The 23,388-nt window shown below is 40.0% G+C and overlaps 1 protein-coding gene across 2 annotated transcripts in view; it reads right to left on the reverse strand.

Annotated features, from left to right (window-relative positions):
* Window positions 1-3,346: 3,346 nt before the first annotated feature.
* Window positions 3,347-23,388, reverse strand: part of CCDC170 (coiled-coil domain containing 170) — a 60,341-nt gene continuing 40,299 nt past the window's right edge. For both annotated transcript variants that reach the window (XM_087969994.1, XM_087970000.1), the window contains exons 6-11: window positions 22,864-23,169; window positions 15,717-15,917; window positions 10,358-10,531; window positions 9,889-10,131; window positions 9,310-9,546; window positions 3,347-3,973 (exon numbers count right to left, since the gene is read on the reverse strand). In XM_087969994.1, the coding sequence (XP_087826120.1) occupies window positions 3,821-3,973; window positions 9,310-9,546; window positions 9,889-10,131; window positions 10,358-10,531; window positions 15,717-15,917; window positions 22,864-23,169 (1,314 nt within the window). In that variant the 3' untranslated portion in view covers window positions 3,347-3,820. The remainder of the gene's footprint in view (window positions 3,974-9,309; window positions 9,547-9,888; window positions 10,132-10,357; window positions 10,532-15,716; window positions 15,918-22,863; window positions 23,170-23,388) is intronic.

A 23,388-nucleotide genomic window follows, 5' to 3' on the forward strand; every position in this document is an offset into this window, starting at 1 on the left:
TGCTTTGAGATCCTACAAAATAGGGAATGTTATAAACATCTTAATTATGTCAGCAAACAATAAAAATTAATCCTTCCTACTGTGTTGGACAATTCCCAGAATCTCCAGTGAGGCTGACAATAAATATGGAAATCTACTCCAAGCCTCTTCAAATACAGAGCCCTTATGATGGTTTGCTGTGATTCTTTTTCTCTCTTAAATAAAACATGGTTAATAGAATTTACATCCAACGTTTATTGAAAATCATAAAGTAGTATATGTGGTCTTCAGGTGTTCTACAAATCAGAATCTGACCTTTAATGCTGCCAAACATTTTTCCCAGTAGATTTTGTTTAGTGTCTCTTTGCTATTTCACTGTTTTCTACAATTCAAAGCCTTTTTTTGTTAAATATTGTTCATGTTGACAGCACCCTATAATTAATCACCTGCAGCATAACCAAAATATTTTAGAGATTGTTCTTTAGAGGACTATCAGTAGCAAATGGGTGAAAATGTCTACATGCCACTTGGTAATTATGAACAATATTCCTCCCATTCTGAGCATCCTCTGCATAGTAGTAGAGAAACTACTATCCTTACTTCCTGGTAGAAGTAGATTTACAACAGATAAGGTCCTTTGCAAATATGCTCAGGATTGCACACGTACTGTTTCTTCCTGATACCACTATATTCTTTTGCAAAAAAAAAAAAAAGCTTATTTTGCATAATCCATCCACATATTGTTTGCTTACTGTTACTTCTAAAAGCCTCTATGCTTATCAGAATGCTTCTACTTTCTTTGAGGACTTCCCATTAGAATCTAGATAACTTTTGCAGAAGTTATAGGTTATTTGTCTCATATTCCCTGATCTTTGCCCACATTAGCTGACCAATTTCAAGAACTGCAGTTGAAAAAATCTGGAAGAAGTCAGTTTGGGACATGCTGCTATGAGCCACCTATGCCTGATTTTGATTCTTGTAGTACTTTAATATCTATCAAAAGTGTGCCAAAATCCTTAATTATTCAATTTGTTTGTGACATTACATTTCGATTTTCATTCAATGTAATTATGTTTTCCGTCTGGAACTCTCCAAATTTCCCAAATCATTCTTCTCTTTTTTTTCCCAACTAAGCAATGTCTTCAGTACAGTACCAAGAGCACTTTATTTCTAAGAACCCAAATTCATTCTTTTTATTTTTTTAAGACAATAGATCTGTCAAGTTTCAAATACATTAGAAAAAAGGTTTCTGTTTCATAGAAAAATGTGTAAAATGCTGCAGGCTTGTAAAACAATTGATTACTTTTAAGGTAGTGGCTTTTTGACTGGCGTCTTCTAAGTATTCTATAATTAAAGTCACACTCTCAAATGGGAATCAGGAAGTGAATATATTAGAAATTCATTTTCCCCAGGTGATCTGGTGGGATGAACTGCAATTTGTATCTAGATTAGGTGTGGATTTCAGACCCAATGTCCCCAAACCTCTGGACTACCTGGAACCAATGACACAAACTTGGCAGGAAAAAATGGGGGGGGGTTATTTGAATTATTTCTCATTTTCCATTCAGTCTGCTCAGTATGTGTCCCATTCTTTGCCTCCCTGTCTCATTTGCTCAGTCTGTTTACAGTTGACTAGCTGTAACATGCAGATCTTTGACTTACTTAATATGTTATAACTAGTCTATCTTCTCAAGGATGTCCTCATTTTTTAAAAAAATTACTCCATTCCTTTGTATTATTGTGCCTATTCCATAACCACCTTGTTTTATACTGCTGGTTACATGAGCAAATAAGTGTCGTTTATTTAAAAACTTAATCATGGGGGGGAAATGGGTCTTTCATTCTGTCCCCTTGAGATTACAGATGAAGGGACAAAAACAGGTATTAACATGCCAGTATGGAATGCTTTGACCTGGGAAATAGCCATATTCTTAGACCCAAAATCAGGTAGAAGGAATGGGAAGGTGGACTTACTAGGGAGATCTGGCAAGTTCATGCCATTATCAGTGACAAGATACTCTTCCCTGCAATTGAAAGAAATCTTATAAGCCACCCACATATTTCACAGGAAATTGAGCAGCTCTTTTGGTTGCAGTCTGTGTTTTCTATCGATCTGACATTCTACTGTATTACCCGTTCAGTATGTCAGACATGTGAAACTTTAAACAGATATTTAGATATTCTTTTAGAAAATGGAGATATACAATTCAATCTTTACATATAACCAGAAGAGAATGTTTCAGCAAGACTCCAAAGAAAATGAAAGACGTTTTGCAAAATGACCCCAAAAATTCTATCCAGCAATGATTTATTCTCATTAAAACCTACAGGTTTATTTTTAAAAATGCACACAGCACTTAAAAATGACAACTATTTTCCAAATGTTATTTCTACCAAAGGAAATAGTACCAGAAACTTGATCTAGATAGACATTTTCAAAGCATTTATTTAAATTACTAAAAGGGGTGTAGTTCAGAATAGTAGATTCAAGATTTCTTAAATTAGCGAAGTATTGAACCTTTGATCTTCTAAATCTCTGCCTGATACTGAGTTATGGGACCTGTCCTGTGATGAATGGATTGTCACTTCTAAATCTCCGATCCTGTAATATTACTAAGTCTTTGCTAATTTGGTAGATTACTAAAAATTCAAAGCATCTATGTATTTAAGCTTCAGCAAGAAAAATATGCCACCATTTCCCTTCCTGTGTTGATTTTTCTTGGTCTTAACTTTCTATTGTTGCCAAAAAGAGTGAAATGAACAATGTTACTATAAGGACTAACATAATTCTCCCCAATTCTGGGTCATGGTGGAACATGGAATGACTAGGAATACTACTTATTCATAGTCAGTCTTGGCAAATCCTAACACCGGAGAAATACTGAATATGGATATTGCTATTATTTCACTTATGAAGCTTGAGGTATGAAGTTTCTCCTTTAAAATGAACATTTCTCTGCTCTTAGAAGCTAAGGTTCAAGAAATCTGAGGACCCTATGGAAAATATTTCATGGATTATGGGACTGAAGCCAAAATGGATGTTTTAAAATTTTTAATCAGTTGTATACGCCGGCAAATACGGTATTTTAATTTTAGCTGTCCAAGTGCTAATCTTATCTGTTTAATTGTGCCAATGTGATATTTCTTCCAAGTACTGTAAGTTCTAACTTAATACTCTTCTTCAAATTTTCGTAATTCTTTGACATGTTAAAATTGGATGCAATTTTAAAGGACTCTTGTAATATTTAAATCACTATTGTAAACATATTAAAAATGGACTGATATTCTTGGGAACTTCCTATACATGTCACAGACTCAAAACAGGCACATTATATATATACATGGGAAAACTGAAGACAGAGGAACATCTGTTCTGTGACTTGTCATTTACTTGACAATTACTTGTGAAATGATCTTATCTCTTGTTTTACAAAGAAAGCGCATTGACACATACGCTTGTATTCTAAGAGGATCTGTTGCATCTGGAAATATCTGTTCACAGAAGATTTTCCTCCTTCTGCCCTTCCACTCTCAGGATAGCTTATAGAATAGAGGGAGTCACTGCTCAATATCAGGCATCTGAGAGATTCCACTTTTTGATGATTATGAGAATTTTGTTTCAGTTTTGATGCTGAGACCTTAAGCTGTTCACCCAATTATATTGTTTATTAAGGTACTTCATTGGTATTTCATAATGTTCTTTTTCCTCGGAGTAGGCAATAGTTTAACTCCAACGAAATGTCAACTTTTGGAACATCCACCTGGACTTCTGCTGTTTTAACTATTATTTGTAGGAAGAAAGGAGGCATCCAGTGGAGAAGCTGTAAGAGTCTATCTTCTTTCACTGACACTTGAAGCAGGCACAAGGAGAGCAAAGATGCTGATGAGAATGGATCAACCCCTCAAGACGAGTTACTATTTCATAGTCGGGAAGAGCCACAGTGTCAATATTGAGACCCAGCATGCGAGAGATGACTCTTCGGAAATCTGCCAGCTGCAAGAGTAAAGGCAAACAAATATGGTAGACTATATGACATGTCTTCTCCCAAATCAAAATGCTGGCTTACAGCAATCTACACCTGAAACTCCTCTTGATATTTCTATTATCTGAAAAGATGTCAGGAGTGGCCAGCAGATGAGCCTCTTTTAGTGGTGTCACCAGCCTTAACTACACGGAACTCACGATGGAGCAAAAATAATTATTTTGTTTGTTTCTCGAGAATTCTCTAAGTTACAGGAATTGAAGTCTAACTAGTGAAACCTAGTCTAAAGAGCCCAGTATGTTTTGTAATTCAGTGGCATATTCTTACCAAAACTAGGGACCTCTGAAGAGGATGTGCTACACATTCTGAGTCTCTCAGTTTCACAGCAATATACAGGTAGTTCTCAATTTCTAGGTTCTATTATATTACATGACCTAAAACGGACACCTAAAATCAAAAACGTCATCAAAAAAGCACAACAAAGAATGTTCTTTCTGCAACAACTCAGAAAGCTCAAACTGCCCAAGGAGCTGCTGATCCAGTTCTACAGAGGAATGATTGAGTCTGTCATCTGCACCTCTATAACTGTCTGGTTTGGTTCTGCAACCCAACAGGACAGACACAGACTTCAGAGGATAATTAGGACTGCAGAAAAAACAATTACTACCCACCTGCCTTCAATCGAGGACCTGTATACTGCACAAGTCAAAAAGAGGGCTGTGAAAATATCTACAGACCCCTCACATCCCGGACATAAACTGTTTCAACTCCTTCCCTCAAAACGATGCTATAGAGCACTGCACACCAGAACAACTAGACACAAGGACATTTTCTCCCGAACACCATCACTCTGCTAAACAAATAATTCCCTCAACACTGTCCAACTATTTACAAAGTTTGCACTACTTATTAATCTTCTCATCACTCCTTATTACCCACCCCTCCCACTTGTGACTGTATGACTGGAACTTAGTTGCTTGTATCCTTACGATCTATACTGACTGTTTCCTAGTATGATTTGATTGCTTATTGTACCCTATGACTATCATTAAGTGTTGTACCTTATGATTCTTGACACTTGACGAATGTATCTTTTCTTTTATGTACATTTAGAGCATTTGCACCAAGACAAATGCCTTGTGTGTCCAATCACACTTGGCCAATAAAGAATTCTAAATTCTAAAAACTTACAACAGTTCATTTAGTGACCGTTCAAAGTTAAAACAGCACTGAAAAAAGTGATTTACGACAATTTTTCACGGTTATGGCCATTGCAGCATGCTCATAGTCACATGATTGAAATTCAGATGCTTGGCAACTGGTTCATATTTATGACCGTTGCTGTGTCCCATGGTCATGTGGTCACAATTTGCAACCTTTTGATCGGCAGGGTCAATGCGGAAGCCAGATTCATTTAACAACGGTGTTACTAACTTAACAACGGCAGTGCTTCACTCAACAGCTGTGGCAAAAAAAAGTTGTAAAATGGGTAAAAATTCACTTAATAATTGTCTCAACAACAGAAATTTCGGGGTCAATTGTGGTTGTAAGTCAAGAATTATCTGTAGTTGCTGTTTGTTTATTTCTGCACCTTCCAATCAACTGCCTGAACTAACCCTGCCTGAACTAGTCCTAGTAATTTTCTTGGCAAGATTTTGCCCTTGCTTCCTTCTTAAGGCTGAAAGAGAGCTGCTTTGTGCGTGAGGTAGAAGTAGAACTCATGGTTTCCAGGTTTCTAGCCCGTTGCCTTAACCACTACATCAAACTGGCTCACATATATATTTACCCACCTAGAAAAAGAAATTATTTCCTCAAAAATGGCTGCCCAAGAGAATAAAAATTTAAAAAAAAAAAACCTAAGTGCATTTCTGAAATCTTTATATTATTATATTTTGCACTTCAATGTCAGTTTTCAGTTTTAGATGCTAAAAAGCAGGCAACATACATTCAACACATCAATCAGTAAATGTTTTGGAACCCTTCCTCGTGACATTTCGTTAAAAATAAAAAAACTATGGAAGACTATCTCCCAAGAGAAGCACATTCCCCTTCTCCTGTCTGAAGTTGTGGTGCCTGGGCTTAGATTTAACATCTTCATTAAAGTCAGAGAGACGTCAGGTAGATAAATAGGTAAATGTACAGTTTAATCTACTTATTAATATAGGAATTAATACAGGAAGGAAGCTGAAAGTAATTGTTTTGTGCCAAACATTGGAGCATACTGTGATTTAAAAAAAAAAAATCAAAATAGAGGGGAAAATTTAAAGTTCTGTGTAATTTGTATTGGAGTCACATATTTAATATTGCACACCTCACTGCACGATCTGAATTCATCTTAAAATACGTTCAGACCTTTGTGGGTCAGTGTGTTTGAAAGGTCGCATGCCAAAGGCTTACAATTATTGTTTGTTCTTTAGTCTTGTGCTATTAAAATAGATGACATTTGATGTAACAGATTGCAATATTTTTGTTTTTGAAAGGAAGGGAAGTTTTGAAAAATAAGTAAAACTCTATCTATAAAACATTAGAGTTACATTCACACAGATCATCAAGCACGTCTGTTCCATAAGTGGGCATTTGTGGCTCAAAGGTTTCATTTGATCATTGTGTGTTGTTCCCAGAGAAACTATTTTTCTTGGAAAAGTGTAATGAAGACACCTATCTGTGGGTCCTCCCCTTTAGGATGAGATTTCAAAAACACATCGGGCCTAAATTAGATTGTGCAGAAGTATAATAATAATTGCAAAGTAAGGGATTTAAGAGAAAAACACTCTTCATGCCCTAGGTTTGTTTTTTTGTTTTTGTTTTGCTTAAAATAAAGACTTTTCCAATATAGTCTTGAGCAGGGGTGGGATTCAAATTTTTTAACAACCGGTTCTGTGGGCGTGGCTTAGTTGGTGGGCATGGCTTGGTGGTCATGTGACTGGCTGGGCATGGCCAACTCAACATCACTCACATTGAGGCACGCATCTCCTCGCCTGGCCTCTCATGACTGTGGGGATACTGCAATAGTCGCAAGTGTGAAAAATGGTCATGTCACTTTTTTCAGTGCCATTGTAACTTTGAATGGTCACTCCACACAAGCAAAGTACCAGCAAAGGAAGAGAAAAAAACTCCAGAGACGTTCCTGAGACAGGAAGTCTAGTCCTGCCAAGAATGTAATAAGGGTTAATGGAGAGGCAGTTTCTGTAAGCAACCCCAGAATGTTTCCTTCCTGCCTTCCTTACAGGATTAGGCCAGTAATTTCTTCTAACAACTGGTTCTCCGAACTGCTTAGAATGTTAACAACCGGTTCTAGCAAATAGATGCGAACCTGTCGAATCCCACCCCTGGTCTTGAGACCATTTAACAGAGATAGAGAGAAATATGCAAAGAGAGGACTCTTTGCCAAAGAACTTCTAAATAATTCATACTTGCACAAGTCTCCAAACAACAAAACACAGCTGACCTCATACAACCATGATGGCGAACCTATGGCACGCGTGCCAGAAGTGGCACGCAAAGCCATCTCTGTTGGCATGCGAGCCATCGCCCCAGAGGTCTACTGCACAGGCACGCCCGCCGCCCGCCCGCCAGCTGATCGTCACATAGCTGCCACCCATGTGGGGGGGCAGGGCGTGCACAGGAGACGTGTGCTCATGCACAAAAATGCATGGTGTGCATAGGGGGTCACACACGCATGCACAGAAACGTGTGGCATGTGCAGGGGGTCTTGTGTGAATGCGCAGGGGGCATGGGGGTCCCACGTGCATTGCCTTATAGGTGCTGGCACGGGTGCATGTGCGCGTGCACACATTTGGCACGTGAGGATGGAAAGGTTCGCCATCACTGCCATAGAACAAAGCTGACCCAGAATAATTGCAGCTGTGACTTGGTCAATAAACAGTAGTGGAAAAGGCCACTGGAATAGAGTAGAGTAGAGTAGAGTAGAGTAGAGTAGAGTAGAGTAGAGTAGAGTAGAGTAGAGTAGAGTAGAGTAGAGTAGAGTAGAATAGAATAGAATAGAATAGAATAGAATAGAATAGAATAGAATAGAATAGAATAGAATAGAATAGAATAGAATTCTTTATTGGCCAAGTGTGATTGGACACACAAGGAATTTGTCTTGGTGCAAATATTCTCAGTATACTTAAAAGAAAAGATACATTTGTTAAGAATCAAGAATCATAATGTACAACACTTAATGATAGTCATAGGGTACAATCACTGCAACTTTTTATTGCTGTGTCTTAATTAAACCTCTTGAAATATGCTCAAAAACCTGTAGGTGATATTCCAGTCACATCGCTCTATGGTACCTTTTAATGGGAGAGTCCCATGAAGCTCCACAAAAATTGTCTAGTGACCATAATGGTTACGCTGCAAATTTCTTTAAGCTTCTGGCATGCTAATGAATCCTATGGGTTGCACTAATGTTTTTGGTAATGCAATGATTCATATTCTTGTCAAGGCAACTGTACATACAGCTTTACTTCTTCCCCAGGTAACTGGCACCACACACTAGCATACATGTGTAGATGAGCTCTTACTCCTTACTGCCTATATCCTCTTCCTTGCTCTTTTCAATTGAAAGAGAACTTATAAAATTGCTTCAAAACCCAAGTTGGCACACTTTCTATCGGAATTATTACAATGTGCTCTATGTGGAGCTTACAGGCAGTGTGCAATGCCATGCTCTGAATGGTTATGAACGTACATGGCACAGTAACACCAACTACTATGATGTATTTGTGAGCTGCATTGGGCCCCGTTGATTTTGGGGTCCAAGTCAAGACGTTAGCTATTACCCCCTAAAGCCCTTCATTGCATAGAGCCATGTTATTTGCAAGGATTACCTGTCTCTGATAACAGATAATCAGAGTTGGAAGGGACCTTGTAGGTCATCTAGTTCAACCCCCCGCCCAAGCGGGAGACCCTATACCATTTCTGACAAATGGCAGTCCAATCTCTTCTTGAAATCCTCAAGTGATGTCTCCAATTATTTCTGCCTATCCCCAACAGAGTGGGCATGTTCTGAATCCTTTCTGTTAAACAGGCCTTGCCCTATGGAACAGTTAACCCACTGAGATTCAGGTGGCCCCAACCTGTCAGTCTTCTGTAGGGTATCAAAGAGCTGGTTCTTCCCTCAAGTATTGGATCAAGATAATTGGTGAGCTTATCTTCAGGGATATGCTTGTGTGGTATATGATTCACCCTGAATGCAAGGTGTTGTTTTGATTATCCTAGATTATTGATGGTTCCTTTTAATAGACTGTTACCTGTCCTGTCAGTGAGCAAATATCTAGATTGATGAATGGATAAAGGTGACAAATAACACATAGCCCTTATTGGTGATCTTGGCACACACCTGTTTCTCTCTTTTCATGACTTCTTCAAGAGTTGATTTAAGTGCTGTTGCTTCTGTAGTCACAGACTCCAACAAGTGTTTAGCCTTTTCTTTATTTTCCTTTGCTTCACGTTCTCTAACATGTAGCTCAGACTGGACACAGGTTAATTGCTTCTCAACTTTTGTCTTCATCTTTTCCAGTTTCTCTTGAGATTTGCTTAGTTCTTCTATGGTTTTGTCTTGCTCCAGTGCTTTGATCTGAACACAAATTCAAAAACAACAACAACATGGAAGTGATGTAAGGGAAACATCATATAAGATGCCAAGAAGTATTTCAGTTTTCCCTGAGCCTCATCTACCCAAATAAGGCTCACTTGCAGGAAGAATGCTACACATATTTGAAGTTGTGTCAGGGATGGGCTATCTCCTAAATGTCAGGTTCTTGAAGAAGGCACATTGCTAATCATTTCAAAATAGCTTTCTACTGTGAAGCAATTGTGATGGACAGGTTAGGCATAGTTATTATGAAGTTAAACACAAATCTTTTATTCATACCCCTCTAAATATGGCTTGAATCACGCTATTAGCTTTATTACCCACCTTCAGTTCGTTCGTGTCAGCAAGTTTAACTTTCAGATCTGTGTTTGTTTCTCTCGCCAAAGAAAGTTCATTCTGCAATCTGTCTGTTTTCTTTTGTAACTTTCTGAGTGTGAGGTTGGCCTCATCCCTTTCTACTGCCAGGGCTGTGCGCACTTGCTTCTCTTCTTCCAGATGGACGATCTTCTGACGCAAAAGTTTCACATGCAATTCTTTGTTCTCAAGTTGCTCTTTCTGAGTTTTTACCTACATTTTGAAATTTTTTTTAAAAAAAAAACATGTACCTGTGTTAGTAAATATTCATTTATTTATATGCTCCATTCAGGGAAATGTGGAGCCTACTTCTCTCTCTTCACTTTGATGGGATTTGAGTGAGACTTAAATGAATACTATTCCAGCCCTAGTTTGGTATTACAATGCTGTAAAAATGAACCAAGCATTAATAGCTCTGTTGTTTAGATATTTTTCCTACCTTCCTCTGTAGGTTTCGGACCATGATCTTATTGTCAGTCAATGTATTTCCTTCCAACTTGATCAACTGCTCTGCGCGAGCCAGCACTGCATCCAACCTCATGTCAAATCCAACCTCCACTGCTATTCTGTCCAGGTTCATCTTTTCAGAGAGCTGATCCAGAAACTTAAGATACTTTGGAAAGAAAATATGAGGAGAAAGGCATCCAGTTTGCTCAGAACAAAGCTTGCATTCTTAGCCTCTTACAACTGCTTTAACAGAAATAAAGATTTATTAATGCAATAAAAATGTTACATTTTTATTGCTTCATGTTTTCTTGCCATGTAACTATTAAAGGCATATATTTTCAGACATTTGCAAATCATCTAATATGGCTCAAAGGGCTTGCATTTAATCTAACATGTGAAAAATATTTTAATTAATTCATGCTTTCTGAAAGACTTTTATGGCCAGGACTAAACCAACACATGGAAGTCTTCTTTATTCTTTTCCATTACAATAGGATGGACCCCAAAAGGTTCTCTTTTCTTTCCATGCTCATTCTTGTCTCATGATTGTCCACGTCTTCAGATCTTAAAAGAGAACACCCACTAATAAAACTAGGGCAGGCAGCCCACCAGAGAATGCCAATATTTAATCTGCATTAAGTACAGCATGCACGTTATGCCATGTTGCAAGAGTTTTTGTTTTTCTAAAGTTCTGAATACAGATATCACAAGTTTTCCAAATTTGTGTCACTTCCTAAAAGTCACAACAGGCCTTCCTTTAGCTTCCAGTACATTTCTAGGTACAACTCAAAGTGTTCAAAGTAGCACATAAAGTCCTTTCTTGCTAAGCTCCCAGTATCTTCAAACAACTTTCTCCCATCAGAACCCACCATCCAGTAAATATACCTCAAGAGGATCTGCTAGTGATGTTTCACTTTCCTGAAGTAGGGAGAGGAGGGCTGAGACCAAAAAATTGTCTTCCTCAGGGAAACTGTGGAATAGCTTCCCTCCAAGGTTAAGCCTTTGAGCTTTCCAGAAACTGGTCAGAATGGAGCTTTTCTGAAGACTATTTGGCATTTGTCTTTTGAGTATTTAGGTGATATTGTTTTTTTGTATATTGTTGTATTGTTTGCATTTTGATGCTGTCAACAACTGTCAACCTCTTTAAGGATTAAGGAAGTGAACAGGTGGATCTTGACTTGTGACCATATATTGAGAAACCGTTTGAAATTAAAGGGTACTGAATGAATGGACTTACAATGCTGCTCAGAGTTATAACCGCTGCAATGCCCGCATGGTCACATGAACAAAATTTAGTTGCTTGGCAATCCACCTTTCCTTATGTCCAGCTGCAGTAATGTGGCCTATCTTTCCCTCATCCTACCCTCTGGGTCCCCATAGCCTGCTTCTCACTCCACTGGGTCCTACCCCACATCCTCACTCTCATCATAGCTCGGTCACTTATATTTTCCATAGATTTCCTTTGTGAAGTAGCCATTCCATTGCACAGTATGCCAACATGGAGGCCCCATAGTGCTATCCTGGAAGTGGGCACCATTTTGGGTGTGGCCACAATGAAAACAATGAGTGACCATAATGTGGCCATTCCAAAATGGTGTTCACTTCCAGGACAGCACCATGTAGTCTGCATACTGTATATGAGAGAACATTTTGCCTTAAAAATGGCCAGCACCTGTGCTGCTGTTTCTCTGTCCATTTAAGGCCTCTTCTAGCCAGAATAGCAACTGTTAGCTATAAAAGCTAAGCAGGGAGGCAGCTGGGACTGAAGTATTACTATAAGGAGTAGTAGTTGGAGGAACAGTAGCTGAAGGTGTAGAAGCAGTGGGGAAGCGTGGAATAGAGAGCAGTTAGTCAGTTCTACGAGTACCAGCCTGTTAGTGCTTGTATGGGTGTTGTCTAGGACCTGTGTTGTTGGATTGGCTCTTTGTCTTTTGGAGCCCACTGTCTTGGGTCCACATTAAAAAAAAACATATAGGGAGGTTGAGGGGCAGAGTGGCCCTCTCCCTTTCTTGAAAGTTATCTTCACTTGAGCATTTTTGTTGAAAACTGGCAAACAATGCTGGAAACCAGCAAAAGCCCAGTATGACGTGTGGTCATGCGACTGTTGAATATCACAACCAGTCATAAAGCTAATCTGCACTACATGCAGTCATGGGGTGGCAGCCCAACTATTTATGTTGGCTGGGGATCTTTATGGGCTGCTAAGGCATTCATTCTATGGTTATTTAACTCTGAACGTTACAATAAAATGACAAAACTGAAAACTGAATGGACATCTCCAAGCAGTCAGCAGGAACTAAACTTGATGAAAGAGGTACATTTTTTAAAAAAATGTTTAAGATACCACAAAACTCTTGTGTTCTAAATGGTACAATGGCTGTATCTCTGGAGTTCTTCTATTCTCACTTAGCAAACAAATGGAAAACAATAAAGGTACTAATGTTTTCTAAAGCAGGGATCCCCAACCTTTTCGACGCCGCGGCCCGGTTCCGGCATCAGCTGGGCGCCGCGGCCCGGTACCGGCGTCAACTGGGCGCCGCCATCTTTTATGACGAAAAGCGCTTCCGGTGACGCCACCGAAGCGCTTTTCATCAAAAAGATGGCGCCAGCGCTTCCGGTGAGCTTTTTCGGGTAGAAATGGCTTTCTACCCGGAAAGCTCACCAGAAGCGCGGCCGCCATCTTTTATGACGAAAAGCGCTTCCGGTGAGCTTTCTACCCGAAAAGCTCACCGAAGCGCTTTTTACCAAAAAGATGGCGGCGCCAGCAACCAGCGGCCCGGTAAGGCTTGTTCCGTGGCCCGGTACCGGTCCGCGGACCGGCGGTTGGGGACCCCTGTTCTAAAGGACATGAAAAAATAACTCTTCCTAGAGTTATGCATGTACAGCCTGGCACACAGTTTGCAAAGTGTACACGTTTTTCTAACCTTTAAGCTTCCTCTGATCCATAGCATCTATATTTGTATGGAAGAAAATGGTTTGAGGCAATTATTAGAGCTACCCTGTCTCTTGCTGGCACTGTGATATCCTAGGAAGGGGATAAGATACCGAGCTTTCCATAGAGATTTTTGACTGAGTCAGTGCCTACTGGAGAGATGAATGTTCCAAGTCTTCCTCTGATGGATGAGAGTAATGATTGCAACCAAGAGCTACATCATGAAACTTTATTACAGAAAAGTTTGGACAGTGCATTCAGAACAGGGACATTTCTACCTAACCTACCACAGTGCTCTTCTGTGAGAAGGACAGAAAAATCTGCCTTTGCTGTGCTCCATTAAGATGGCACTCAAATACAGAAATAATAGGGTTTGAGGCAAAAGAGGCAAACTATGCCAAGCTTTTTTTTTTGCTAGCTTTTTTTTTTTCATTTATCCATACATTTTTATCAACCCAATAAGGATCGTTCAACAGAATGAGCAATGAAACAATCGCTTCCCTTTCAGTGGGCTTTATTTGCCTCCAATGACTTAGCAGATCCAAACTGGCCACAAAGCAGTGTCACTGTGATCATTATGTGATCACTGTAAAGCTAAAGAAGAAAATTTCAGAAAACAGAATCAAGGAAATGTTGACATACTCAAATGTGGAGTCAGGTTCAGGGGTGGACTGCTAGGGGTTCGCAGGGGTTCGGGAGAGCCCCTAGCTAAGATTCTGTGCAGTTCGGAGAACCCCCAAATCCAGGGGTGGGATTCAAATTTTTTAACAACCAGTTCTGTGGGCATGGCTTAATTGGTGGGCGTGGCTTGGTGGTCATGTGACTGGGTGGCCGTGGCTTGGTGGTCACGTGACTGGGTGGACGTGGCCAACTCAATATCACTCACATTGAGGCACGCATCTCCTCGCCTGGCCTCTCATGACTGTGGGGATGCTGCAGTAGTCGTAAGTGTGAAAAATGGTCATAAGTCACTTTTTCCAGTGCCATTGTAACTTTGAATGGTCATTCCACACAAGCAAAGTACCAGCAAAGGAAGGGAAAAAAAACTCCAGAGAAGTTCCTGAGACAGGAAGTCTAGTCCTGCCAAGAATGTAATAAGGGTTAACAGAGAGGCAGTTTCTGTAAGCAACACCAGAATGTTTGCTTCCTGCCTTCTTTACAGGATTAGGCCAGTAATTCCTTTTAACAACCAGTTCTCCGAACTGCTTAGAATGTTAACAACCGGTTCTAGCGAATAGGTGCCAACTGGTAGAATCCCACCCCTGCCCAAATCCCACTCCTGGCTGGCCCCAGCCACCCCTCCCCACGCGGTCCATATTGGATACAGGTAAGTGCAGGCCGTGCATGGAGGCTCAGGGATGGCAAAAAATGGGCCTCCCAGAAGTTCAAGAAGGCCAGAAACAGGCTCATTTCCGGCTTCCAGAGAGCCTCCAGAGACCGGGGAGGCTGTTTCCACCCGCCTAGAGGCTCGAAGAAAGCCTCCAGAGCCCAGGGAGGATAATCCCCCCCCCCACCCCGCCATGGTGCAGAAGGCCTCCTGCCATGGCCACGCCCACCCAGTAACTGGGCAGAGAACCCTTTGCTAAAATTTTTGAAGCCCCCTGGTCAGGTTTATATGCTGAAGTTAGGAAAATAAGTGCTTATTGATAAGGGTAAGTAAAGTAAAAAGTTTCTTTAAAAAGCCTAATTGGACAAACATTTTATAGCAAGGGTCCTATGAAACCTATGGAATTTCTGTAAACTTCAATAATATAATTAGCTGAATAAGACCTAGTTTTGATTCTATTCTTCTCTATCTGGTAAAGAGCTGATTTCTCAGTAACATTTTATTTTCATTTAAAAATATATTATGTTCCCCCGCTATGTTCTCTATAGTACTGGTAACTTCCAGGAAAATTTACTTGGAATACCAACCCCAAAACAGATTGCCTCTTAGGGTCTAGAACTGGCATTAAAAGATATTTTAGTAACTTACCTCTACAAGATCCAAAACACCAATTCATTTCCTTAGATATTTTCATGAATTGATGCTCACCCCACCCCCTAAGACCTCACTCTTCTAGTACTTTTTAATACACTCCAAGAATCCTGAATGCTTATGTATATGTTTTATGTTCAAATCACCACCCTGACCATACTGAAAAGTGATTTAACCAACAAAGTTTACTTATGTGAATATGACTGTACCTATCAGACCATACTTTTGATAAAATCAGGACTATATCATTAAATTAAGCTTTCTCTATCTTGCCTTACACTGTCAAACCACCGGCCCAAGGGCCGGATGCGTCACGTGCTGGCCACGCCCACGTCTAGTTTAGTGAAGGGTGAAAAAGTCCTGATACATCATGTGATGCCGCCATGATGCCATGAGTTTGACACCCTGTCTTATACCCTTCCTATAAACATAAGATATTACTTGTTGCTTCTCCAGTTTCCAAGCATCTCGCATCACATCTCCAGACACCAGCTCTCCTTCTAGATGCCTCAACTGATCCTGAAGCATTTCTGATTTATTTTCTGATTTTTTAGCTCTTTGCAAGGCCTCCTGATGCAGCATTGTCTGAGTCTCCAGAGTCTCGGTAAGTTGGCTTATTTGGGCTTCAAGCTGGGATACCATCTGGGAAACAAAAGTAAACTCAAATCAGAGACCGAGTTTGACACCAATCTCTGGTACCAGAAAAATCACCAATTGCAGAAGGGCAATAAAACAACCACTTTCGACTCAACAAAAAGGAAAAACATGAACACTTAATCAGAAGGACTTGATCTAATTACCGTAGGGTAGCATATATGGACTGTGGCTGAATTCACAAAACTCACTAAGCTACAATTTGTCAGTTAGAAAAACAAAAACAAAACTTCTCCATTGTTTGAATTCATATAGCACAGAAAGCTATAAATTGTAAAAGTTAGTCACACAATATGCTAAGCCAATCACAAACAAATCAAAATTAGAGCAACTTGTGACACAGACATTATATTAATATGCCCCTTGTAAATTCAAAAAAATATTCTCCTAATGAAAACAAGTCAGTACATACTCACTTAAAGTTTATTGATAAATAATGCTATAAACAGATTACTACTGTTACAGTAATGCTCCTCTTGGCCAGTTTTGGGAAGAGGTTTTCCATTGCTTCTTACCTTGGGCTGAGAGAAAGTGACTGGCCCAACTGGCTTTGTTCCTAAGGAGGGGCTAGAACTCACAGTCTCCTGTTTTCAAGCCTGATGCCCTAACCAGTACACCAAACTGGCTCTCAGAGCAATATATATTCTATTATAAATACATCAGGTTATGGAAAAGTGAGAAATTAATGCAATGTTAGTTTCTGAGGTACAGTGCTCCCCTTGTAATATCCCAGGCTTTCATTTAATTCTTGAAAATTCTATAAGATTCACATGAAACCCTTGCTGATGCCATATCTGTCCACACAACATATACAGTATTTGGAAGTATTTGCTCCAAATGGCAGATGCAGCCTGCAGGAGGAATAAAGATTGGGAAACACTTTTTCCCCCCATTGCCATAGTTAGACTATGGATAAATACCATCCCTTTCTGTATATGAGCATGCAAAATCTTTTTTAAAAAAAATTATTTCAAAAGACACTGCATATAAAAATATAGAGGTTTCCTAAATGGATGAATGAATGATAAGATGATTGGCAGTAAAATAGGACACAAGTCAAGGTGAGAGATGATTGCAAGGTCTATAGGAACCTGGAATAAAGACCTGCACATTATAGGTCTCCTAGAGCAGTGGCCCCCAACCTTTTTTGTGCCACGGCCCGGTACCGGCATCACAAAATGATCCGCGGCCCGGTACCAGCATCAGCACGCATGACAAGGCAAGGCGAGCCGAGCGACCGGCCAGCCAGCCGTCCCCCGCTTCTCCCACCACCTTCAACTCCTCCTTTGTACCTGTCGATGGGCTTCGCTTTGGGACGGCGGACGGTCGCCGCTCGCCTTGCCTTGGGTGCTGAAAGAATCCTTGCGCCTTAGTTTCGTTCGAAGCCCACCCCCTTCGATGAAACTAAGGCGCGAGGATTCCTTCAGGACCCAACGCCGCTTTCCAACCGGAAAAGCTCACCCAGAAGCACTTTCTCATCAAACAAGATGGCGGCGCCCAGCAAACCGGCGGCCCGGTAGGAAATGTTCCACGGCCCGGTACCGGTCCGCAGCCCGGTGGTTGGGGACCCCTGTCCTAGAGTTTTCCTTCAAAGTTGTTTTGTTAGAAGTCAGTAAGACCATATTCTGATCTATATCCACACCCAGAATCAAGGCTGTGGTCTATTAAATAAATTGGCTTGATACCTGCTAAGATATAAGGCAAAGATTTACTTTCTATACAAAGGTGGTATTCAGCCAGTTCTGACAGGTTCTGGAAAACTGGTAGAGGAAATTTTGAGTAGTTTGGAGAAGTTGTAAATACCACCTGTGGTTGGCCCCACCCCCATCTCTTCACTGCCTCCTGAGTCCCAGCTGATCGGCTGGGTCTCCTTTTGTTGCCCTGCAAAGGAGAACGGAGCTGGAAAGCAGTTAGTAGGGTGGGGTGGGAATGGAGATTTTACAGTATCCTTCCCCTGCCACACCCACCAAGCCACACCATGCCCACCAAGTCATGCCACACCCACCAAGCCGCACCATGCCCACCAAGCCACACCCACAGAACCGGTAGTAAAAAAATTGGAATACCACCACTCTTTCTATAGCTAGGTAGGGTTGAATCTCAATCAGTTGAAATGTAATAAAACATTTTAAAATTAAGGTTGACATGCTTGTGATGCCATGGATTTTAAGCCAACGGACAGTAATAAATAAAACCTAATCTACTGTAGTAATAGCCAAAAACAAAATAAATCCCATTACATAAAACCATAGAAACAATAACATCTGTCTTTAAGTATGCTTTATTACTTGTATCAACCTTCCATAAATCTCCAAATGCATAAAATGAAAATTATTGGATTCTATTCATAACATTGTTCAAAATTAATTATATTTCTCTGCGGGACTTTATAGCTTGTTGTTGTTGTTGTTGTTGTTGTTCATATTCAGTCTGCCACCCCCTTGAAAGCTGTTAAAGAGTTACCCTGACGAGCAAATGAAGTCCTTCGGTCTGTAGGCTGGCCTCATTTTTGCCAGCATTTATGCATGCGGTGTTCACTTTCCCACTAAAAGCTTCAGCATTTCAAATGACAGTATCTCAAACACAGATAGATAATGTTACCCAAGATGAGACCCCAAGAAAAACGGTTTTATGGAGATGTTACAAAATGTATGAACGGCAATTCAGACAAGCAACTGAATAACTGAATAGAAGAACTGGATGGAAACTGAACAAAGAGAGATTCAACCTGGAAATAAGGAGAATTTTTCTGACAGGGAGCGCAGTCAACCAATGGAACAGCTTGCCCTCAAAAGTTGTGGGAGTGCCATCACTGGAAGCTTTCAGGAAGAGACTGGACTGCCATCTGTCAGAAATGGTGTAGCGTCTGCTTGGGCTAGGCTGGGCTAGATGACCTACAAGGTCCCTTCCAAGTCTGTTAATCTGTATCTGTATCTATCTGTATCTGCAGCTAAGAACACCAGCCAACTTTAGGCACAACATTAACCAGCTTCTAAACCCTGGTTCCTCCAGATGCATTAGGTGAGAGCTCCCATTCTTCCCTGCCAACACAGATGGAACCATCTGTGGAATTCCAGACCCAAAAGATGAACAAGGCCATTTGTTCTCAGTTTTTAAAAAAAATGCGCAAGGGAGAGAGAAGAGAAAACCCTGCCAATTCTCTACCAAGATGCATATTCTCCCAACACAACTGAAAGCATACTAAAAGGACTTCAGATACCCTGCAATATGTTTATAGCTATTAAAACTGCTATGATTCTTTAGCTTGAGATAAAAAAGAACTTGTTTTCAACAAAGATACTCATTTCCCGGATGTTCAGCAAGGCTAATAGTCCAAGCAAAGGAACAATCCATGCAAGTTTTCATTTAACTCTGAGTACACTGTGCGCCATAACATTTCTTCAGGAATAAGATTGAAAGGAACTGGGAACAGGTGGCTCATTGTAAGTTAGTTCTGACCAAACAAAGTGAAGTACAAATAATTTAAGACATTGCCCAAGGGAAAAAAATGATTAGCTATAGCACAAACATCAGATTGTACTCTCCTTTTGCAAACAACCAACGAAAATAAGTCCTGCAAGATGCTGAAGCATAGCCAGATATATGAAATAATTTAATAACAATAATGTCTATGCACAATGATATATATGTCTGTGGTGTGTGTGTGTCTACACACACATCATATGGATGTTTCTGTATATTAAAAATTCCATACACAGTTTTACTGCATGCATTTCTAGATTCGGTAAACCAGTTCTAGCCAGAGCTTAGTAACTTTGTGAACACATCCAAACTAACCATGTAGAACACAATGTTCTTTCCTCCTTAGGAATAATAGCAGACCACGCTCAAGCACCTTCTGCTGTTGTATAGCAGTCTGAGCTCCTGAGCTTCAAATTCAAGCTCTCCAAAGGCTAAAGTGAACTAAAGTGGACATCATTCCGGAGCAAGGTAAATAGGGCATTCATCTTTTGAAATCTTTTCTATGCTAGGAATGCGTCAGAGATTTTCAACAAATGTGTTTGACTTTTTTTTCCCCCTCCTACCCTTGATTTTTATGAAAAACTGCAATTTCCTTTTGCCTGTTGCAGTACTCTTAAACATTTCTGGTTTAAATGTATTGAGGTTCAGGTGAAGCACTTTGCTCCAGAGTCTCTTTATAGACCCAGACAAATAACCCCATTGTCAATCCTAGCAATGTGCTCTACTTTCACTAATGAAGCCCCAAATCCATTGTAACCAAGGCATCCATTCTTCTTCCCATGGGGAGGTCATCTCAATGTGTTCTGCTGTTTCTATATCATGATGTCAAGTGTCATGTTATCAGTGCAGACACTGTACACTGTGGAGGGATTACAGGAGCAGCTTGCTGAATTTGAAAGGTTCCATAAGTTTTATCATCCTTTGCAATCCTAACAGAGCTCTTTGTCACAAACTGCAGCGTAATGAGGATATTTGGTACGGTTATTTTTCACCTTTCTGCTGCAGGCTGCTTAAAGCCACTTGGAGAGTAGTGACATAAAAATGTCAGAAATGAAGAGAGAATGCTGAAAGCTTTTACAACATTTTCCCCTTTCCCCTGATCCTGTCCATATGTGCTTGGACTGTAACTTCCAGGATTCTGGTTGGGAATTGTGGGAATTAAGAGTCCCGAGACAGATAGCCAGAAACAGGTTGGGGTAAAGTATTTCTGCCTCTCTCTCCCTCTCTCTCTCTCTCTCTCTCTCTCTATCTATCTCTCTCTATCTCTCCATCTCCCTCTCTCCCAACCATACATGTGTATTTCTCTGCAGTTGTGCATTATCAGGACTATTCAGGAAATAGCTGTGGTATTGCAGCATAGACGATTGAGCCAGCTCATTGCAATAAATCACAGACACAAATGTTTACTAAACATCAAGCACTCAACTTTATATCCTGAAAGTTTAGTGGGCCTTTTTACTGCACTAATAGCTACACTAAGTTTCCTGACCACAAGCTTGGATTGTTCAATTGGAAATGTGCTTGTTAAGGTTTTTGTTTTTTTTTTAAAGCATTTTATAGCCCATTTGGATTATCCAAAGTTACTTAAACTACAATTAGGTCATCATACAGAAAACCAAGAAATTTAAAAAGTGTCCATGAGCAACCTCTACTGGATCTGTGACGTAGTGAACACTCAATGCAGAGGAAACTAGACTGTATACAGGGGCATTTAAGGCATCTTGCAACACTCCTTGACTTACGATCACAAGAGTCCAAACTTTCTGTTGCTAAGTGAGACATTTATTAAGTGAATCTCGCCCCCATTTTATGATTGTTCTTGTAACAGTTGTTAAGTTGCTGTGAAGTGAATCACTGCAGTTGTTAAGTTAGTAACACAGTTGTTACGTGAATCTGGATTTCCCCATTAACTTTGCTTATCAGGTGGTTGCAAAAGGTGATCACATGACACAGCATCCATCATAAATATGAGCCATTTGCCAAGCATTTGAATTTTGATCACGTGACCATGAGGATGCTGCAATGGTCATAAGTCACTTTTTTCAGGGCTGTTGTAACTTCAAAATGAACTGTTGTAAATTGAGGACCACCTGTACTAATTTGGCCTGCAAAGAAATATAATTCAAGAAAATGAATATTCATAAAAAGACTGTGTCAACAAATGTGGAGTTGGATTTATTATCTCGTAAGAGATATTTAAATCAGACCTGTTGTTTGCCGTTGCTACTTACTCATAGAACATTAATGTTAAAAGCAGAATTATCTGACCATAGTGGCCTTTTGAGTTGTAGCCCCAGCACATGTGGCTGTGCTCGATTAAAGCTGTTTATTATACGCCAAAGAGCTTTATTCTCTTTAACCATTTTTCTTTCCTTCTCTACCTCATATTTTATTTTTACTCTTTTTGTTGAAAGCGAAAGAGGAAAAAAAATGTTGCACACATTTGCATTTGCACACTTCTGAGTGTTGGAATGATGTAATTTGGTTAGTGTGGAGAACGCGGGTACTTACATGTATGGCATTCAGCTTTGTTCGGGTATTTTCCCACGTCATTGTAGCTGTGCTTTTAAAGTTGTAGCAACGTTTCGGCAGAATCTCATCTGCCATCATCAGGCTTCCCAGATGAACACTACATATGTTCCTCTCCTTGCACACACTAACCAAATTACATACATACATACATACATACATACATATCAGAGATGGCATTCAGCAGGTTCTGACCAGTTCTGGAGAACATGTAGCAGAAATTTTGAGTAGTTCAGTATCCTTCTCCTGCCACGCCCACCAAGCGACGCCCACAGAACCGGTAGTAAAAAAAATTGAATCCCACCACTGATACGTGTGTGTGTGTGTGTGTGTGTGTGAGAGAGAGAGAGAGAGAGAGAGAGAGAGAGAGAGAGAGAAAGAAAAGAAGGCGGTAGCTATTAGTTACCGGGACTGAACAGTATATAATACATAATTTACCATTGCCTTTTCATTGCCCTTTGTATTTATTTTAAGTATAAGATTATAGGTATGGGTTTAGGAATTCTCCCCCCCGCCCCCCATTTTACTCTCTTAGATTTTATTCTGCTTAGAGTTGGTTCAAAGTGAGCAGGATATAATGTAAAATAAATAAATAAATAAATGTCACTACGTGCTCCTTTTGATAGATTGCAATTTAACAATGTGCTTTTCTTTAAGGGGCTCTGCTTTTTGTGTTTTTTTTTTCCTACAATCATTAGATACCAAACAACTGCTATATAAACTATTACATCAAAATAAAACAACGGTGTGCCTTGTCAGTTTAGAACAATTGTATCAAAGTTCATTCTATCACCACTTACAAAGAGATAATCCTGTCAACTCATGAATTAATTTTAAAAAATATTCTGAAGTGAACTAAAATAAAATCCATACGCAGGAATAAATTAAGCACACTGAAGAAAAATAAGACAAATTAACATACTCTTTTTTTGCTCTCCTCTCTGTGGCACAACTCTCGGATTTTTTCCACAATGTCTTCCTTGGAGGGAGTCGCTACAGTGGGGTTACTCCCCAGTAAAGTCACGATTTGATCTTTGAATTCATTGTGCAGCTTTTTTTCTTCCCTGGCCTGCTCTAGACTAGTTCTCAATTCCGCTTCTTTTTCATTGCAATGGACTTTTAGTTGGCCCAATTCTTCCCAAGCCCGTTGGCTGGCTGCCAATCGGTCTTGGAGGCTTCTGATCTCCTCCTCAAGATTCTGCTTAGCTCCTGCAATGTTGCTTAAATCCTAAAATAAAAACAATACTAATATTTACAAGTCAGAGAAAAGAGGAAAACGGTTATTTCCCAACACATTTCCAGGAAAATAGCAGATACATTGTGCGTTATTATTAAAACTTGCTTACAAGAGATGCATGGATATCCCTGCATTCTGTGGAGTATCTCCAAAGACACAGGTGCATGGATAGTTTTTTGTTGAAAGAAAATAAACTATGAATCCAAAGAG

The sequence above is a fragment of the Notechis scutatus genome, chromosome 1, assembly GCF_049901735.1.
Source record: "Notechis scutatus isolate UNSWTSFEM ecotype Mainland chromosome 1, rNotScu1.2, whole genome shotgun sequence".
In the NCBI taxonomy this organism is placed as follows: domain Eukaryota; kingdom Metazoa; phylum Chordata; class Lepidosauria; order Squamata; family Elapidae; genus Notechis; species Notechis scutatus.